Below are 20,771 nucleotides of genomic sequence, written 5' to 3'. Positions count from 1 at the left end.
GTAAAGGTGACAAATTCCTAAGTCCCTATCTAGCCACTAGCTCGCTAGTAAAAACCCCCTCTGCAGGATGAGGCAGGAAACAGCGTACAGTCCCTTTCTTCCAACACAAAGAAGCTTTTGTAAGCTGGAAGAGTTTCATTTTCTCTTTGAGGCTGTCTATTTACCATACATGACTAATACAAGGGCAAACTAGCAGAATTTTTTGCGGGTAGGCCATAGCTTTTGTGTACTCATTTGCAAGTCAAAATCAGCTTCTTGAGTTGTGTCTGGAAAATGTCAAGTGCTGCTGAAACAGGCCCTCTTTAACTCAGACCAGCAGGGCACAGTTACCATCTTCTCAGACAGAAATCCTTGTATTGAACAGTTTTACAACAAGCAGAAATTAATCCCTTTCACCATCAGAACAGGTGATGGTAAAAGATTTTGCCTATGGCTTGACTGTAAAAGGGACCCTGATTTTTATCCACTGAGCAGTCCCACCATAGTATTTATTATGTTTATATCTTGCCAACGTTCCATTATGAAACTCAAGGCAGTTTACAGTGGACTCAAGAAGCCTCCCACCCAAACACTGTCATGAACCAGACCTTATCAGGTCCGGTTCTGGTGTGTTTTCCGGGCTGTGTGGCCGTGTTCTGGTGGATCTTGTTCCTAACGTTTCACCTGCATCTGTGGCTGGCATCTTCAGAGGTGCATTACAGGTATATCTTCAGTAAGGTTGCTTTTTCATGTCCTCTCCAGCCAGCATGGTTGCAATATTGTGCTATGAGAAATGCTCCGTTTTTTCTGATAGAATTTGTCTCCTGCCTGAAACTCATTTAATACAGAAGTTGATATCTGGATGCTTAACAGTGAGATGGAGCCACCCATGGACAAGGGACTTTTCAGGCATACAGAAATTACTACTTCATAAAGTAAAACAAGAAAATATACCTCCCCTTCCAATTGGCTGATAATATCAAAAGCCTTTTAAAACACAATGGCAGAGAAATAATTGCATGTAGATTTTGAAGCTTGTATCTTCTTACTTCTTAAATCAAAACCAAACTGTGCAGGAAGAAACAGGAAATCCTTTAAGTCTGTCCTTTGTCCACTTTAATAGTACTTTGGAGATTAGGGGAGATGATTTTCCAAAAGCAATCAAAAAGCTGGTAATCTAAATCTTATTGGTGCAGCATTTATTTAAAATAGCCATAAAAGGAGATGGTGGGGGGGGGGGGGAGATATGAATTCACCAATTAGGTGAGAAATAGTGGAAATCTGAAACCACTTTCATGTAAAACAAAACGCTGGCCAGATTTTCCAATGAGAGATATAAAGTATGAATGCCATTTAGAGGGAAAACCATTTATAATAAGTAACATAAACACTACATTATAAAGCGCTGTAGCATTGTATTTCTTAAGTGTTTTATTGCCTTTCAAGCTACGTTTTCAAAATATAACTTGCCATTCAGTGAATGTCAATAAACTGTTCTTAAAAGTTCTTGCTCTTTTGGAGGAAAAACAGCTTTGAGACACTGTCCTCTTCTAAATTGTTTGAACATTTAACAGTATATTGTATTTCTGTACAACCTGTAGGATTTGATGAAGCATATTTTGAAAACAATGTAGCCCTACAAGGAAAAGTAGAAGCTTTATAATTTTGTCATATATGCTAATGTACAGAACAAAAATTTCCCACAACCTATACACCTGTTTGCTTGTGGTTGACAAGACTGCCTATTTTAAATTTTAGGACCCTGTATGCTTTTTTAGATTAGGTATGAAACTTGCTATGTGTTTAAGGTCCAAACTAACAGCTGGCTTCAGGAAAGTAAAACATTCTTTGCTGCACAACTAGTCCTTGAAAATGAGAACTCATTTGTTTCCCAAAATGACAGTAGTCCTGGAAAACTCACCAAGTTTCAAGAAAAGAAAAAGAGTGGATGAAGAGCCACTTGGGGATAGGGTGGTATAGAAAACCAAATAATAAATAAATAAATAAGTGTGCCCCGAAGGAAGAAGAAAAGTAGCACGGGTTGACATTCCTTCTTCTACAACATCATTGAAGGGACAAGAACTCCAATTGGTTCCTCTAACTTGAGTCCAGTGCCAGTAACTGTCTAAGGTTGCAATCCTAAGAACACTTTTGAGGGCTCTGAGTAAAATATGATTTCTGTCCAATTAGACATGATTAGGATTGCTCTCTAAACATGCTTCCTTCCAGCATCTATCCTGCACATTCAATAAGCTCTCCTGCCCTTTACTCATGGAATTCTGTAAGTAGCTACACTTAATATGAAGGAGGGCTGTCTCAACTGCAGGCATTTTCCTCACTGTGCATCAGTTGTGCAAGCACAATTTATGCTTGTAATGTTGCTACTGACCTATAAATCAGAACACACTCTGCCCTTCAGACAAGAGAACAGCCTTGTGCAAATGAACTGTCCATGTCCTGATTCACAGTGCAGGCAGGGAAAGCGGGAATGAATACATGTAGCCCCCTCCTATGATCAGCAGCATTTGGAAGACAGCATCATTGATCATGGGCATCATGCATGCACCATACAGATGATTAAGCAATCGGGCAGAAAGTGGAGTCAGCATGCTCAAAGCGATTCCCCCTCCCTGTGTGATGAGTCAACGTGCAGATGGGCTGTTTGCACAGGGCTAGAGACTTTACTGGTAGCATAGGAAAGGAGAATAGCGTATTTTTTGCAGTAATTCACCGAACAACTCACTGTCTTGTCCACATCCCCAAGAAACAAATATTTATGCCATTGCACAATTTTGTCCTTAAATCATCTCTGTTATTTGCAATTTTCTAGCAGGAGAATTTATTTAATGCCACATCTAGCACTGCCCCAAAAATGACATAGAGGTCCAACTCTTCCAGGACGACTGCAAATGGCAACTTAGAATCTATAAAAATCTTAACTATGTAAATTAAACAATCAATGACACAGTAACAAATGCAACGAAATGAACACAAAAGTCTTTTCTAGAGAGAAACAGGAAAAACTTTAGTTAAAATATTTTACAATAAAATAATTATGATTATAAATCTCTGTAGTTAAATATGTACACATTACATTTTTTTAAAAAAGAAAGAATTAAAGTTTTCAAGCAAATCTACTGCGCAAGTCCACCATCTTTGTCAGTTTAAAATCATAATGTCAGTTTAACATTCAGAAGTAGTAGTGTGTCAGTCTAATGGCAACGTCTGTGCAAACTGTAAGCAAAATTAAGAAAAAAACTTTTTTTCAGATTCCATGGTAAGTTGCTAATAAAAAGTTGCTCGTGTACATTTGCATTGGAGACAGAGGTTAGAATGACCAGCACTAATATAAACCCCTTATCTACCAAAATTAAATCCTTGGATAAAATTTCTTTCAAACTACAAACTCCAAGTTCTAGCAAATTGTGCTTTTTTAGGCAGCTACGTGGCCTATCAGGTAGATATTGTCATAAAGGTGCCCAACAAAATCTTCACTAATGTTCTGAGCTGCACGGCGTGTGTTTCGGATAAATTCTCTCTTTGACATTTTATTCTTCACATGAGGGCTAGTAAGGTCAATGGAAAGCAGGATCAAAGAGTAGCATAATACGTACACCGCATCTAAGAAAAAGGGAAAAAGTGGTTTTGAGACTGAAAACGTAAATCTTAAAGATATAATTTTTTCATCTAACAGGTTTTTTGATGCTTCAGGACATGATCATACAAATCAGTAACATTAGCTACATAAAGCCAGTAAATACAAATACGTTAAAAATACCTTTTAGATCAAGCCAAAGTCTTTTCTAGAGAGAAACCAGTGGCTGGTTAGAAACTCTTGGAATTCAGAAATCAGGTACAATGGAGAAAGCCATTCAATTTAATCCTTATATATGATCATCTGATATATTTTGCGTCTAAACACTGAGATTCTGTTCTTTGCTATTTTGGAGTAACATACTGATAAAACCTGTATTTCATGAATTTGCCCAAAAAGCTTCAGGAGTTCAGCTGCTGGCTCGCCGCATGGTGTTGGACTTGGAATTCATGATGCGCTGGTTGCCAGGGACTACTATTTTCTGGTCACGACTATTGGAGTGTCAAGTACAGCATGGGGTATTGGTCCCGGAGAAGTGGACCTGGCCAGATGCAGGACCAATAAGCTGCTCATGTTTTCCCCTATTTTTTATGCCACTTACTCCCACCGGCCAGCTCACTGGTGGTTGGGGTGGTGGCTGGGAAATCTCTGGCCTCACCAGCGGCGGGGGAGGGGGGAAGGGGAAGCTGGAAGCCCTAGCTCTGGTCAGTTTTAAACCATTGTGTGACACATATTACAAGGATTAACTTCCAAAATGTTATGCTGTGTATAAGAATAGTTTGAGCAGTGAAATGCCAGACCTGAGGCTTACAGTCTGGAGCAGAAAGAATATGAATTCATACCAATCCTGTATGTAACAGATACAATATTGTTTCCTTTCTAAAAAGTAACCACTTTTAGGAGGTAGAGCATAAGCCACACTAAAACTACAGAGAATGCAAATCCCTGCTGAGCTTTAGCCTTACACACCAAACTTAAACCTGGGAAGTAAACTGTATTAATCTCATTACTAAGATGTATCTAGTCAGGCCTGATGAGCCAAGCTATACATAAAGAGAACGCAAGACCCCCTTTTTACCTGGGCTAAGACCAAGCTCCCTCATCAAATCAGGGTTACAAGTGCAGAACCTGTGTGAGAACTTTGTAATAAGAGTCTCGAGATATTCTCCACGTTCCTCAGGGGCATGAATGTGTTTGAAAAATTCTCTTAGTGCATTTGGCAGGAACTGATTTCTGAAGTTGTGTAGTGTCACAAGGTCATCTAGAACATCTCGCCTGATATGAAGAAGAAAAAAAGAAAACACTTTAAGACAAATGCCTGCTTTTAAGCAACTGTACACTCAAATTTAGAACAATACAGGGCTTCCCCCCCAATTGCTTCTATAATTTGTAATACAAATATTCAATTAGAACAAACAGTGTACTCTTTAGTCTGCAAGATTCAGTCTCATACTATGCAACTTACTCATAACTAATTTTTAACTAAATTTTAGTATGTTGGCTCCCTCTCAAGGAAGTAGCCATATGACTGCAATGCCAATGCATATTTAGCACTAAAGATATGCCTGGCAATATCATCCCTAATGCAGAAGCAGTAACATCCCTGTTCAAGCAGGCTTCTGGTCTCTGAAAGAGAAATGCAGAAAGAGTGTTCTGACTCCTACAATGTTTTTTCTCCTATGGCAAAATGGTATTTAAAAGTTAGACCCTGATCAATCAAATAATACAGAATAATACTATTTAGCATTAGCCATTAGTAATATAAGTATAAGTCATACTCCTAAAGTAGAATTCAATAAATTCAGTAAAAAAAACAGATCCAAAAGGTAAACTATTTGTAATATGAACAGAGGGCAGTAATCTGTTAATATATCCAATTGAAGGTCCATATAGGTCCTATGGAAAATAAGGCCATTTAAAGTCTAGTTCTGATGTAACGCTTTAAATCATAGCATTTTCAAAAGATTTCCAAAAATATAGATGCATGAAAATATTTTGCTGGAATAGGCAGCTGATCCCAAAAGATATCTAGAGCTACAGCTGGAAAACCCAGTTCATAAGACTACTTTTCAGCAGATAACATTGTATTATAGTTGAAGTAATATAAGTATGGTAATATAATTTGACATCTATGAATCTATTGAACCTTTCAAGGAGTCTTTCAGAGAAAGAAAATGTTACATCAGAACTGACCTTATTTTCAGCCTGTGGAAAGAACCCGCCTTATTTTCAGCACAGAGTAACAGAAATGGTACAAAAAAGAAATATAATTTGATTGCTTTCTCCCACCATGGAGCTATTTTGTAATAACAACATGCGAAACACTAGCATGTATTCAACACTTAGGATCTCCAGATTTTAAAAACCTGTGTTGCCATATCAGTGGCTTGTACTGACTTTGGAAATATATGTATACTTAAACACTTAGGACACTTCCCCAGACCTTCTAAATTCCAAGAATACCTCTCAATTATGATCAAGTATACAATATAAATATTTCCCCTCCTCCTCAACCCCATTTATTACAAATTATTTATAAAATGTATACCCTGCCTTTCTGTCCGCATTAGGGTCTAGTCTAGTGCTATGCTGCTTGCACATAAAATGTTTCCATCCCGACTAAACATGTACAAAATTTCATTCCCCCGCACCCCTTCCTACACACTCAAAAATGTTTGCACGTTCACATTCCAAATAAATGGGCCTAGAAACTTAGGAAGCCTTCTACAGGTAGAAGTAACATTAAACAGCAATCAGGTTTTCATGTAACATATTTTAGAAAGGAAGGTGTTGGATAAAAATACAAAACAGAAACAGTTGCAAATGACAGGACTAGAATGGAACGGACAATAAAATGGAAAGAAAGATCAAGTCACAACAGGCCTCATCAGTACAAGTGACAACTCTGAAGAGCCAAGCTTTCCTAAAGTGAAATAAACTCTAACATCCTTATATACTCTTTTCGTTACTGGGCTATTTCTATCACATTACTCCAAGTATTGTTCAAGCACTGAAAAACTGGTTTTTACTTTTGCAGTTTCCAATGGTCTGTTCACATGCTTGATTGTTCTGGGACGGTAGCTCTTTGCCATGTTATAAACTCTCATTTATTTAATATTCAAGAAGTACGCAAACAAAAAACTTTGATTCAAAAAATGACCTCCTGGACAATAAATCCTGTGTCACCTTAAAGAAACACAGTGTGATTATGGCATAACTTTTGTAGACTAGACGTGGACATTCATGGACTGGAAAGATGGTGGCTGTTGCCTCTCTTTGTCTCAAGGTACAAGGAAGTAAGCATTAACAGGTCTGTTATCTCAGATAAGAAGCTGTCAGTGGAGATCTCATGGCCAGAACTACACCGTGATTTGTGATTAACCAAAGATCTGAAGAAAGAATATACTGCTTTAACACCCTGGGATTCTTTGTAGGGATAAGAGAGCTGTCTCTAGTCAGCAACTCTGAGATCATGTTTCTTTACATGATTTAATTAAAAGGAGAACAATTTGCCTTACTCCAAAGATTGTCACATTGCTGCTAGTAAATCCTGAATATGATATATGGACAAAATAACTGGGGGTGTGTGTGTGTGAAAACCACACATGACTGTACTTGCCCAAGCACTAAAACCAAGTGTCAATCGAAGCAGAACTCTAACTAATTATTATAGAAAATAACTGATACTACAAATTGTGGAATGGGATGCCCAAATGCCATTTGTGTAACATGTTGTGACATAAGGATCACTTACCTTGTGCCAAATTTAGAAAATTTTATGCATAAGAGATAAAGTCCTAATTCAGAGCTGTATCATCCAGCAACCTAAACTAACTAATGCTAGGCTTCTGTAATCTAAGAAAGACATTTTTGCTTGCTTGAGTACAAAGCAGAATGGAAATGAATATCCTGAATGTTATCATTGCTAACTACCCCATTACTCCACAGTATTTTAATCAGATATGCATTTTTTAAATAGATGGAATAGTGTCCCCTCCTTTCATGATCAAGTTACCTTTCATCAAGATAGATTCTCAGTTTCTTCCAATTTAAGGTTCTTGTACAGAAGATAAACTTAGCTATTTCCTTTGGTGAATCATCCAGTATTCCCTTGGACATGAAGTAGTTGACTCCCTGGGACAAAGACAAGTTTTAAATATGTAAGATTAGTTTCTATATTCATCTAAACAATTTGGTATGGAACAAATCTTAACAACTATAAAAGATCACTGTGTTGAAATTCTGTCTCTAGAACTATATTTGAACAGGCTCAATCTAGTTTATAACATACAAAATATTAGTGTTGAGATTTTATATGCAGCAAAAGAACAGCAAACATGCCTGCCTCGCCGCTTTTTTAAAAAAGACAACATTACAGAAACATGATTCCTATGGACCCACATTTAAATTTTCTAACTTGATTTCATGAAGAAATCATATCCAAAACGCATTATTTAGCCCTTTGGTTTGTTTTACTGCAGGCACTGTCAAGTTGTGACATGTGTGGGATAAATGCATGATTACGCACTTATGTTTCGTTACCGGCATATGCATATTATGCATATCTTGAAGCCACAGAACTCATTCCAAATGTTAAAATGTATTCAAAATAGTCACAGACTCAGCATTTGTCATAAAAATGTAATTTGTACAGTTCTTTTATTACTTCCATATTACAGAAATATTTAATCAAATTTTCTAGCTCTTTGGTTTTTTCTTTAAAACATTTTAAAAGGCTGCATGCATTTAATGTAAGAGATAAAATATCTTTCCCAATTAAAGAGGATGAGATACTGCTTTTTAAAGCTAATCTTTTTAAAGCTAATCAGAAGAGTATTCTTATGAGCTGCTTTTTCACTGCCAGACTGCCTGGCACAAGGATGCCCTGGTAGCCACACACTGGAATCTGATCCCGGTCCAAAAAACAGTAACAACTATACATGCGTAACAATAGCAGGAACAGGTTCGACGATGGTATTGCAACACAATTTACACAAAAATTATTTGTGACACCAGACAAGTATTTTTAATAGTCAAGGGTTGTCACTACAATGCTGCATTTTTATTTTCAAGAGTAAAGGAGTCACATGTTCACGAGAAGGGCTGTAGCTCAGTGGCAAAGCATCTGCTTTGCTTGACAAATGTTTCAGCTTTTATTCAGGACAGTTTGACAGTTAGGGTAGGTATGAGTACAACTTTATCTCCAGCACTGTACTTCCTTTATAGTATGCAAACACGCAACTAATTTATAGCTAAATGTTGCAGTACAGTAGCCTAAATCTTATGAATACTCAAAATGCAAAATGTTATCTATGTGGTATAATATCACTGTACTTAAAGGGATACTTTAATCAAAAATGTCTCTTCCATACCTGAACTTTTTTTCAACAACAGAACAAAACAGGTTTACAAGACAGGAAAAGCAAACAGCAATTACAAAATGCACGACAGATCTAAATATATGGAAACCTCAATATACAAACAAGTCATGTATACAACTGCCTCTAATAGAGGTTCAAACTGTGTTTCAGTATCGGAAAACTATTAGAAGCAATGTCACTGTTGAAGCAAAATCCAAGTAAAACAACTGAGCCCCATACTATACTTTCAGTGCAAGAAAACAGGATAATTTATTGATAATTCTAAAATCAGAGTGAACGTAATATAAGTTCTCTCTATCATACCCAAATCTAAACACATTTAACCAGAAGGAAATTCAAATGGATCTCAATGTAATGCTCTCAGTGTAATGCTCTATCTAGTCATCATGGGAAAAATACCACACTCCAGCAAATGTGCCTTGAAGAGCAACTGAAAACTAAAACAGAAGATGTCCAACCCTGGCCCTCCAGATGTTCATGGACTACGATTACCATCAGCCCCTGTAAGAATGGTTAGCAATTGTAGTCCATGAACATTTGGAGGGCCAGGGTTGGATACCCCGACTTAAACAATAACTTCAGATTTGTTGTCTACTCTAACGACAGCAGCTCCTCACTTACCTCTTCAGGATTGGCATTAAAGGTGAGGCTTCCCTCATCCAACTGCATATACAGTTTTCTGAAAGAAAATCCTAGAGATGGATTCTTATTGTATATGGAACAGTGACCCCAAGTGGATTTGCACAATCTACAAAAATTGAAGAAGAATACTCAGTGTGAAAACAATGCTAAGTTCTATTTCCTTTTTAAACCTATTGGAAATTTGTAAGAAGTCTTTAAATATTTTCAACAATATTGCAGTAACATTTTAAAAGTTGCTTAAGGTGGCACTCTTTATTTCAGTCTTTAACAGGGCTAGTCCAGAGTTAATAGCTTCAGATATGCTTTTCGTATCAGTATCTCATTCCTCTTGCCAAACAAAAATAAGATAATTTATGATGCAATCCTATGCAGAAATCAACCAGCTTAGACTGCACAGAATTTCACTGTAAGAATACACAATTTGTACAACAACAGAAATTACCCTCTCTGGTTATAATCAAGAAACATTTTCACATACAGTCTGTTAGAGAGCATCAATAGCAATGCTTAGATTCAAAACCTTCCAAAAACATGTGTTCCTAAATTTACATGCTGCGGTATTCTAACTGATAAAGGAAAGCACATGTAAGCCTCCATAATGTAAAAGCTTAATAGTGAAATCCAGTACTTGGCTTCCTATTCTAACAGGCTCATTAAAACTGCAGAGACTAACTGGGTAAGTAATGTACTGACCCTAATCTTGAATTTTTAAAAATAATAACCCAACCAGGCATAAGTATAGAGCAGCTTTTCTTCCAGAAAATAAATCATTATACAAAGAAGGAATGCGAAGCAACGTCCGTTGGATGGGGGAAGCATTCAGGATCACAATCCCAGACTATTATCCTTTCAACCATACATACACACACGCATGCACGTGAATTCACATGCAGATATACAAAATCAGTAGAAATCATATAAGTGTGGAACATGATGCTTATATTACTGGCATCATTTGTGCTGTTTATGAACCTGTGACAATGTTCTATGAAATCCACTAATGACATTCACTCAGAATATTTTGACACATATTTTGATCTGAAGCATTTTCATTCAAATCTTTCAGGTCTATTGTAGGCCAAAGTGATGGTCAATTTTGCCCAGGTTTCCCCCATTTGTGATTCCACTTTCTAAAGTGGTTAATTTCTGAGCTGTACAATGATTAACATTACACTTTGAATTGGATTTGTTTAACAAAAATATTACATACATGATCCAACATGGTGTAATTATAGAAATGTTGTGCCATCTCGAGCCCACAAGGGGACAGGCGGGATATAAAACGAATAAATCAAGCATATTTCAGATACAATACTGCTTGATACAATACTCAATTCAATGGAGTGAGGGAAGGCGAACAAAGAGAAAGAGAGAGAGAGAGTACAAGCTATTTTAGCAGAACCCATGGAGAACACTGAAGGTGAATATACCAGTACCACCAATTCTAAAATACCTCCCATTATGCTGTGGAGTGCTAAGATGCCGTTTTAAAAAAACAAAAAAAGCCATCCCAGATCAGACCAGTGGTGCACCTAGTTAACTGTGCTCTTTCACACTGTGCCCAACCAGCTGCTGTGGAGAGCCAACAAACAATGCATAGCACCAGTTTGGAGGTTTGTGTACGCAGAGATTTGCAGTGTAAAGTAGTTGCCTTATCTCACCATGGCTACTAGCCATTAAATGACCTTATCTCACCATGGCTAGTAGCCATTAAATGACCTGTCCTTCATGAATAGAATCTCCTTTTAAATCTAACTACATTCATGGCCAATACTTCGACTGGCAGTGAACCCCACCATTCAATTACTTGTTGAATAAAATAGCCTGTACCAAACCAACGGCCAATCAGTTTCACTGATTGAAATCAAGTACCATGGGATAGAGAAAGATCCCTCTACCTACTTTCTCCACCCTATTCATAATTTTATAAATCTTTATCATGCTCTCCCAGCAGTCTTTTTTCTAGACTGGGTTTTTCCAAGAGTTACTTCTCTTAGCAGTAATAACACCAGTCATAATTGCATCTTGTATTTGAACACAGTAATTTTTACTGAACTATGTTTATAGCTATTACACATTTTTATTAACTTCGTAAGTGAAGCAAGCTTCCAGTGGGGATTAAGTGTTAAATTTATCTCTAGAATTGTTACGCAATGTAAAGCCCCACAGCTGACATATATAATATATACCATCTTTGTGGGAGGGGGGAATGGAGAAACCTAACATGGAAGTGGTTATCATTTACAGTCCTCTACAACATATACATTTTAATATGCATGTACATAATGCTTGGAAGCTGCATAATGTGATCTCATTTACATTCTGCATTTTGTGGATATCTACTCAAGTTTCAGGAAGCTGTTTGCGAATATGATTTCACAACTTCAAATCATTACTGCCAGACCCAATTCAATGGTCAAACTAAGTTCTTTTCCAGATAGATGACAGCTTTCTATGGTCCAAAGTGTTGGTCTTCAAAATTAACACTAGCAGAGCTTATTAGGTCTCAAGCTTACTAAAACAGACCAAGGTTAGAAACACTTCCAGTTTACAAAGCAAGAAAATTATGTTCATGTTTGATTTCCTGAACTGCAGTGCTGGAAGTACCCATAATGGGCTTCTGATCCGGACTAGAAATCTGTGTATTACTTGTGCAGGCTGATTAGACTTCTAGTAGCAGAGTCTCAATGTCTTCTACCATCCGATATGCAAAAATATGCCCCCCCCCCTTGAAATGAGTAATGTCTCTCTGTGTCACTGCTCCCTTCTGTGTCTCCATTCAAAATAATTAACTGCTTCTGAATTTCAATCATTCTCTGCTTTTATCAACTTGAAGACATTTTTGAGACCAACTCTTGTTTACTTAAATAGAATGCAGGAGGAGCTTAATTAACACTAATTTCCAGCAATTTTCCACTGCTGGTGTTTTGTTTAAACAAGAGAGTGGTGTAGACAAGAAATCATGAATCAAATAGTCTGCTGTAACCCGCGTGCGTGACCCCTCATTAACTTACCCTTGCCATAGAAGCTCATCATTAGCAAGATCCTGCCACACACATGAAGCCAGGCAGAGGTCTGTTGCGTTCAGGTATGACAAAATTGTAAAGCTAAGCTCAGGCGGCAGCATTTCCAGGTTGATGAACCCTTCTTGTTCTTTTGATTTCCGGGTTTTTAATAGATGGTAAATGTCAATGCCCCCTTGAGCATGTTTCCGATGATTTGCATTTGGAACGTTATTAGCAGCTATTCTTCTACCATGTTCTCTTGAAAGATAGCCTTGCCCTGTAAATCCCTGATGTTGCAGTTGCTGGTTTCTGGCCACTCTCCACAGCCCCTGACCCATCTGCAAGACTGTAGGTTGAAAACAAAATGAAAAATTAATGAAAAAAAAACACTGCTCCTTATTCCTGCTTGTAAGAATAATAAGTCTTGCACTGATATATGTTTCTAAGCATACATTAAATCTATAGGATTACATTGTTCATTCAAGGTGTGCAGAATTAAAACACTTATGCATGATTCATGGCACAGTAAGAAAACATTGGAATTTATTGCACTAGTTTTGGACACAGTTACAAAGCTGATTCTGTAAACAATTCGAAGCAGTACTTTTGAGCTTTTGCCACTGAGTAGATTATTTTATCATCTGCTAAAGAACGCTAGAGGAAAAATAAGAAAAGTAATGGACCTGCATGTTCATATTTACACTCAGACCTCATATTTTTCACAGCAGTATTAGTTACTTAAAATTCTTCCCACTCTAAGCAGCCACTGGCAGCCTCAAGTCATGATTCTGGTGTTCAGCATTACTGGTAATTTACAGAACACTCAAAAGGTCCAACTTCTAATATGAGAAGGTGCGGAACTGTTGGAAAGCAATGCGCGAAATCAACCCAGAAATCCATCTAAAGTAGATACAACTAAAGTAGATACAAACATAAACAAAAATAATCCTGAAGGCATAAAATAACCACAGACAATGAGAACAAATTGGTTAAAAACAGGCATGGTGAGCAATGGAGGCAGGAGAGAAATGCAGAACTGCTGCAATCTCTATTTTTGGTTACTGCAACAATCCAAACTATTTTTGGTTGCAGCACCCACCCATCTACACAGAGCTGTGGAGCTAATTTTCAGTCTAATAGTTTCAAGTATATCATATATTCAATGCCATGAAGGTTATATAAGCCAAACCTGACGGTCAGATTCAGAAGACCAACCCCACTCTTGTCAAAACCCTGGCTTCTTCCACACACGCAGAATAATGCACTTTCAATCCACTTTCAAAGCACTTTGGGGATGTGCAGAATAGCAAAAACCACTTGCAAACAATTGTGAAAGTGGATTGAAAGTGCATTATTCTGCATGTGCGGAAGGAGCCCCCATGTGAGGAAGGCCATGAAAGATACCATGACTCCTCCAGGTTAGTCTGTGTCTTTTTGATGTAATAATTAATATTCTGGCCGACACTGGCATGAATGTCTTCCACAAGCAAAATATCTGCACTAGGAAATGATTCCTCTACTTTCTCCCAAGTTCCATGTAAATAAGTCAAAACTTGATTCCCTATGGTATAATTCATACTAATTCATAATAAAATCAGCAAAGCTTTATAGAATATATACACTTCAGTACTACTCAACTTGTTTGGCTCCGTTTCACACCCTATATAACTGTACATCAGTTTAATTGCTCTGTCCATTTTTTGCTCTTTTAAACTTATGGTTTGGATCCTAAAAGCTGCAGATGGTTTTCTCCTACCGTGTTTCCCTGAAAATAAGACAGGGTCTTACATTAATTTTTGCTCCAAAAGATGGGTTAGGAAGGCTTATTTTCAGGGGATGTCTTATTTTTTTCCATGATTTTGCACCCCCCACCCCACGTGACCAGATCAGCTGTACTGGGGAATCTGTAACTAGGGCTTATTTTTGGAGTAGGGCTTATGTTTCAAGCATCCTCCAAAAATCCCGAAAAATCATGCTAGGGCTTATTTTCAGGGTAGGTCTTATTTTAGGGGAAACAGGGTAGTGCAGAAATACTTTCCGCTCCCCCCATTTCGCCAGCAATTTCCAGCCCTCCTAGAAAGCATCTACCACTTGGGAAGGAGAGAGGGATTTCTCTGGAATAATATCCTATGAGGTGCAAGGAGGTGTCTCTGAAAGGAAATGCCCCTCCTTTGCTGTATGCTTGTGAAAGTTCTTTCCATCCACAATGGACTGGATTCCAGCTACATTCGCTGTTCCTATTTCTTTTGTGTGTATTAAAATAAACAGATATTTTATTGTGTCCAGCTTTTGAGGCTACTGACTAAATAGCTGGTTTAAGATTATGAATGTCTTTTGCTCCTTTATGGCATTCAATACAAGCAAGAGAGCAATGACACTGCCTATATAAACAAACTGTGCTGGGAAAGGAGATATATACTAAAGCTACATTTCTGCACAAAGTTGTGCTGTTTAAATCCTATTGCCTTTAGTAGGATTTAAGCAGCCTAATGACACACTAGATGACTGATTTGCAGTATACTGCAAATAAACATTTTTCCACTGTTGTTTTTTTCCAGTTAGAAGAGAAATCATGAAGCAAAAAAAAAAATCAAGCTCAGTTCTTAGCTAAGATTTTTTTGGCTCAACTTTTAAAAATTCTAGGTTTTTTTTTAAAGGCCATATGCAAACCATGTGGCTTATTTTGTTAATTCTTGCCAGTTACTTTATGTTGTAGGCTGAAATTTAACAAAAAAAAATGTCCCTGAAGTCTAGTTCGGTCACCTTGTAAATTAGACACCTACAGTAAATATTTCAATAATAGCTTGTATTTACTAAAAAAGAAAGCCGTGTGAGCTCAGAGTTCCTCATAATAAAACCTATTTATTTCAGTGAGGCTTATGCAGGCAACCTTTTGAAAAGCAGGACTTCAGTCCCCAAACTCCAACTTGGAGGTTCCTCCACTTTATAATGACAAAGAAGCAATTGTTTACTATAAATTCATTTGAGGGGCTTTTCTTAGATTTCTAAAATATGTCTGCACATAGCACGGAGCATAGATTTCTAAAATACATCTGCACAAAAATGAGCATAGAATGTGATAGAAGAAAAGAAAGCATTACAATAATCTAGCACAAAAGTAAACAGGAAATGCAACTGACATACAACCAAAACAAGATTCACCATATCTTCTGTTACTGAAATTTTGAGATAGTTACAGTAGTATTATAACAATTTGCAATAAGTGTATACCTAAGAATTCCCAGAAGTACTGATAATAATAAGAATTTATAAGAATTAATTTACTTAGAAGGGTATAACTCTGCTCAGGATGGCACTTTAAGAGTTCATTACAATCACAACCAGCTACAAAGCATAATTTACATCCTTTCAAGATAAAATAAGAATGAACATATTAAATGTGAAAACAGCTTGCTTAACTGGGGTGCAAAAAAAAGGAAAAAAAGAAAGAAAAAGTTATAAAGAAACTACTGAGATACGGAGAAATAGGAGGACTTGTACTTTCTGTTCCCTGTCCAATAATGTAACCAGCATTTGGTTCAAGCGTCGAACACTGAATTCTAACTGTAAAACTAAACTGGATTATGCTCAGATATTTCAATTACCTGGACACACAGTGAAGTTGTTCACTCTTAATCAGCACTAGCATACTACTCTGTCAACATTCTGATGTAAAAAAAGCTTCTAATCCTGTACAGAACCAGATTATATGCTAGTATAGTGTAGAAACAACAGATGCATTCATAATTGCTACTGACAGAACAAAAGCTTCTCTTTCCAGAACAAGTTACTATGTCCTTTGCTTTGCATTAAAACAATAGTACTAATTCATGGCGTACTTATCTTAAGTAGCACAATTTCAAATTTAATTTAAAATTAAGTCTGTTGGTAGGCTCAAAACAGGCGATAAACTAAAAATATTTTATAAACTTTAGCAAAATATACACAAGACATCGCCTACATAACCCCTTTCCCCAGTTTAAATAAAAGGCTTTTCATTGCTTTTGTGAGGAGGCTATGAGTCAGGGATTTTTTTTTGGAACCAAGGCAGTTTCCGCACGGCCACGGTGGGGGTTGGGTCGGCGTACATGACGCCGACCCAACCCCCCTGGGACCATTCGCACGAACGGTCCCAGAAACTACCAGGACGACAGCGCCACGCCGCACCATCGCCCAATCAACTTACCTTCCCTGGGACCGTCTGGTGCGTCACCGAGGCCAGGGGACACGCTCCCGCTGCCCTGCGCGACCGCTCCGGAGTTGCAGGGCAGCGGGGGCGTGTCCCCAGGCCTCAGCAACGCGCTGGACGGTCGCAGGGAAGATAAGTCGATTGGGACAGGGGGGAGGGATGGTGCCTTCCAGTTGGAAGCTGCTGTTTCCCAAAAACCTCGCTCGGGGAGCGAGGTTGGGAAACAGCGGCCTCACGCCACTGCGAAGCAGCTGCGCCTCCCGTGTGAACAGCTCCCTGGGGACGGTATTTTTGCCGTTCCCAGGGCGCTGTATTAGGCCTGTGAGGAAAGGGCCCTAGAGCTAGTGATCAGCTATCAAACTATTTAAAAGAGTGGCTGCATTTGACAGTAACAATGTCAGCACTTGCACTGCAAGTTCCACACAAACATTTTCTGATTGGCTCCCCACCCTGGGACGTGGACAATATACACCCCACTAAACTTTCCCTTCTCATTAAACACAGGGTGTAACAAACTTTTATCTGAAGATGCCAGCCTCTGAAGATGCCAGCCACAGGTGAAACGTTAGGAACAAGATCTACCAGACCACAGCCACACAGTCCAGAAAACCCACCACAACCAGTTGAATCTGGCCGTGAAAGCCTTCGACAATACAATAGCAGCATCCTTTTTCAAAACAGAGATTCAAATTACATGGTTGCATATATACACACATGTAGTTTCAAGAAACCTCAATTGAACATTCATGGTCTTAGACAGCAAAAGGCACAATCAAGATTCTTAAAAATCTGAATCCCTTTGGAATGCTCCTATAAATTGTTTATCAGAGATGTCCTAACAAAATTTTTTTGAAGTACTGAAGCATTTTAACAATGTTTCTGAAAATAGGTTGTTTATGTTAAGTATCAACTAATCAGCTTGAACAGTCAATACAGATTGACACGTTATATTGCTCAACCAGTGATTACCATGAGGTCAAATTTTTAAAACTACTGATACTGATCCTGTTCAAGGATTTATCTTTTTTTCCTCCCTATCAACAACTTTACAATAATAACAAAGTAGAAGTTTAACTTGAACATCTCAAATAAAACCACATCTCTGATTATCAGGATCACTGGGCAGAAGAATGAACTGTATAGATTTAGTTTGCTTAGATACTACCTTGATCCATCTGCTCTATGTATTAACAACATTCACAATATATTATTTCTCTTGCACTTAATTCCTCCTAGTAACACTGTGGGCATAGTGACTGTAAGTGCAGAACAGAAGAACTTCATATTTCAGACACAGGCTGCAACTTGATGAACCAGGTCAACTGCTGGAAAAAGTTGTGGGATGAAAAAGCAACGGCTTTTTCACCCCACAACAGCGTTTTTATGACTCGCTCAACAAGCGAGTCTTTTGGAAAGCGGTAGCACCCACATGGTGCTGAACAAATGGCACTGGGTGGTAGGTGCCGTTTTCCAGCGCGCAGCTTCAAAAAAAACTTGCCTCCTCCTCCCTGCTTAGCTCTGTCAAGACAAGGGGACATGCCTCTGCCCCCGGGCAGTTGCCAGGGCCATGGGGGCATGTCTCCTTGTCCTGATGGAGCTATGCAGGGAGAAGGAGGTAAGTTTTTAAAAAAGCAGGACGCCTCCATGAGGAGGTGCTGCCCGCACACAAGTGTGTGAACAGCCCCAGGCCAGCGCCGGTGTCATATACACCAGCGTCCCGGGGCCCGTGCAGAATCTGCCTAAGTAAACTGAAAGTATTTCTTGAAACACTTAAACATGTGTTCAAGTCTATTCAGCGGTGGGAAAAATGAAAGCTTGGAACAACAACATCTACCACAGTCAGTGTATTCTATTAAAAAAATTAACAAGCTTAACAGTTTGATATTTACAGCCCAATCCATAGAGGAGAAAATCCTTCTCTGGGAGTGGTGCAGGCTTACACCAGCAGCTTTGCCCGCCCCAGGGCCCTTACCCTAGTGGAGGGGCAAATCCGCTGCTGCCCAGTCACTGTGGCACCCTGTAACGTCCAGCCTCACTCTGGTGCTGGCATGCTGTCCCAACTTAGGTTGGTATTCCAGGGGGAAGGGGGGAAAACTTAGCCAGCCTCCAGACCACACCTGACCCCTTACATTGACAAAGCTGCCGGCAGAGATAGTGGTGTATCTCTGTTTGCCACTATGGGGAATTCTGGGATTTTTTCTTTTTCACCCTTTGAGGGCTTCCCGCACTGCAAAAAAATTCTCTGGAGGGGTGAGAGTGGTGCTGGAGCTGTGCTGTCTCTGCCCACCCGACAGCTCTGGATTGAGCTGCTAAGCACACATATTCCAAACTTTTTAAATGATCAGGCTGTAAATCTACAATATGAAATACACATACAGCCAGATCCAATCATCACCAAAGAAAGTTTTATGTTAACTCAACACAGTATTAGTCAGTGCACAGGCCAACAGATCAAGCAGCCCACATACTCCACATACACAAGTCTCTGTGACAAACCTAACATTCCATAACTGTATACTGGGGAAGCAGTAGTCATTCATAAATGGAAAAGTAGGTTTCTATTGACAGGAAAGTTCTAGAAAGGAATCCAGAATTATGAGCACTGCCAGATTACTCTGACTGGAAGTAATTCTGCAGGTACTTAGAAAATATATGTTTCAGGCCTGAGATATGAAATTATTTAACTAGAAATACCAGAGATTTAATCTAGGCCCTCAAGAACACCACAGAACCATAGTCACCTCTCAGAGTTCCAAGATATAATGGGAAACACAGCCACAGGTGTCCAGAAACTCGGCCATAAAACAAAAGCAATGAAGCAGTGGTTCTCAAAATTTGCCCGCCCCGGGGCATTTACCCTTGTATGTTGCCCACCCCAGGGAACTCACTCTTGTATGTTGGTTGCAAAGCTCCAACTCCTGAGCTGACAGAGGAGACACTGGACCGCCATTCCTCAAAAAAGTGGGAAGAGGGAGTGACGTTACTAGTATGGTGTGATAATTAAGAATAGGTTAGACTCTAATCTGAAAAACGAGGTTTGGCCCTCCACTTCTACACATGAAGCCTGCTGAGTGACTCTGGACTAGTCACAGTTCTCTCAGAACTCTATCTGCCCCACCTACCTCATAAGGTGTCTGTTCTGGGCAAAGGAAGGGAGGGAGTTTGTAAGCCACTCTAAGACTCCTTATGGTTGAGAAAAGCAGGGTATAAATCTAAGCTCCTCCTCTTCTCTTCACCTCCTGCACTCACTCTCAGTGGCTTAGCAGCCAACATAGAAACGCTTCAGGTATCAGCGGTTAGACAGAAGACTGTGGTGTTCCCCTTTTCCAACAGCATGCCAAACCGAACGAGACAACAGAACCCTCGTTTTACAAGTAAGCACTAAAAAAAGCTGGGGAAACCTCCTCTTCTGCCTGAGAGTTAAGAATGTGGATGTCTCATTAGCAAGGCGAAGTTGGCCACCAACAATCTGGCCCCTTCTGTACATGCAAAATAATGCACTTTCAATCCACTTTGCAGCTGTGTGGAATAGCAAAATCCACTTCCAAACAATTGTGAAAGCGGACTGAAAGTGCATTATTCTGCATGTGCTGAAGAGGCCTCAGTTACAGACTTCCCCTCCAACCACAAAACCCCTTTAAAGCTGGTCTCAGCTGCACAAGCATAAGAGATCAGCGAAAGACCCACCCTCTCCTCACGATTGGCTCTGAATAAGAATTCCCCCTCCAATTGGGGACAACGATTGGTCAGGGTCCCTGCCTCTTATTTTTATGCACAGCAGCCGTGTCTAGTTAGTTGCTAGAGTCGTTACCTGCGCTAATCCAGGTCCCAACCGCCGCCGCGACGAATCGTTCAGATGCGTGCGCGAGCCTTAGCGGATGAGAAGCGGGTTCAGCAGCCTCATATAGCCGGTGGAGAAAGCTGACTTCCGAATCGCTACGCAAAAACATCCGTCGTCACCGCTTCCACTCCTGCTTTTT

General features: G+C 39.1%; 1 protein-coding gene across 2 annotated transcripts; it reads right to left on the bottom strand.

The window, feature by feature from the left end:
- Window positions 1–2,793: 2,793 nt before the first annotated feature.
- FBXO8 (F-box protein 8) lies at window positions 2,794–20,741 on the bottom strand. Of its 2 annotated transcripts, none has more exons than XM_048509590.1 (6): window positions 13,290–13,413; window positions 12,612–12,948; window positions 9,577–9,703; window positions 7,590–7,708; window positions 4,653–4,849; window positions 2,794–3,600 (listed from the first exon to the last, which is right to left on the bottom strand). In XM_048509590.1, the coding sequence occupies exons 2-6, from the start codon at window positions 12,938–12,940 to the stop codon at window positions 3,413–3,415; spliced, it is 960 nt and encodes a 319-aa protein (XP_048365547.1). In that variant the 5' UTR covers window positions 12,941–12,948; window positions 13,290–13,413; the 3' UTR covers window positions 2,794–3,412. The 2 variants fall into 2 exon arrangements, with proteins under 2 accessions (XP_048365547.1, XP_048365546.1); XM_048509589.1 differs by lacking the exon at window positions 13,290–13,413 and adding an exon at window positions 20,603–20,741 and having other exon boundaries at window positions 2,796–3,600.
- Window positions 20,742–20,771: the final 30 nt, after the last annotated feature.

The sequence above is a fragment of the Sphaerodactylus townsendi genome, linkage group LG10 (genome assembly GCF_021028975.2).
Source record: "Sphaerodactylus townsendi isolate TG3544 linkage group LG10, MPM_Stown_v2.3, whole genome shotgun sequence".
In the NCBI taxonomy this organism is placed as follows: Eukaryota; Metazoa; Chordata; class Lepidosauria; order Squamata; family Sphaerodactylidae; genus Sphaerodactylus; species Sphaerodactylus townsendi.
The sequence above is the reverse complement of the archived record's forward strand: the minus strand, read 5'-3'. Positions and strand labels throughout refer to the sequence as shown.

What these genes read in the sequence shown, in the direction of transcription:
- FBXO8 (XM_048509589.1), bottom strand. Translation starts at nt 20,741, where the DNA reads ATGTTTTTGCGTAGCGATTCGGAAGTCAGCTTTCTCCACCGGCTATAT. An exon ending in GATGAGCTTCTATGGCAAGG is followed by an intron (nt 9,704 to 12,611) that starts GTAAGTTAATGA and finishes CAATTTTTGTAG; the next exon opens with ATTGTGCAAATCCACTTGGG. An exon ending in AGAATCTATCTTGATGAAAG is followed by an intron (nt 4,850 to 7,589) that starts GTAACTTGATCA and finishes TCTTCATATCAG; the next exon opens with GCGAGATGTTCTAGATGACC.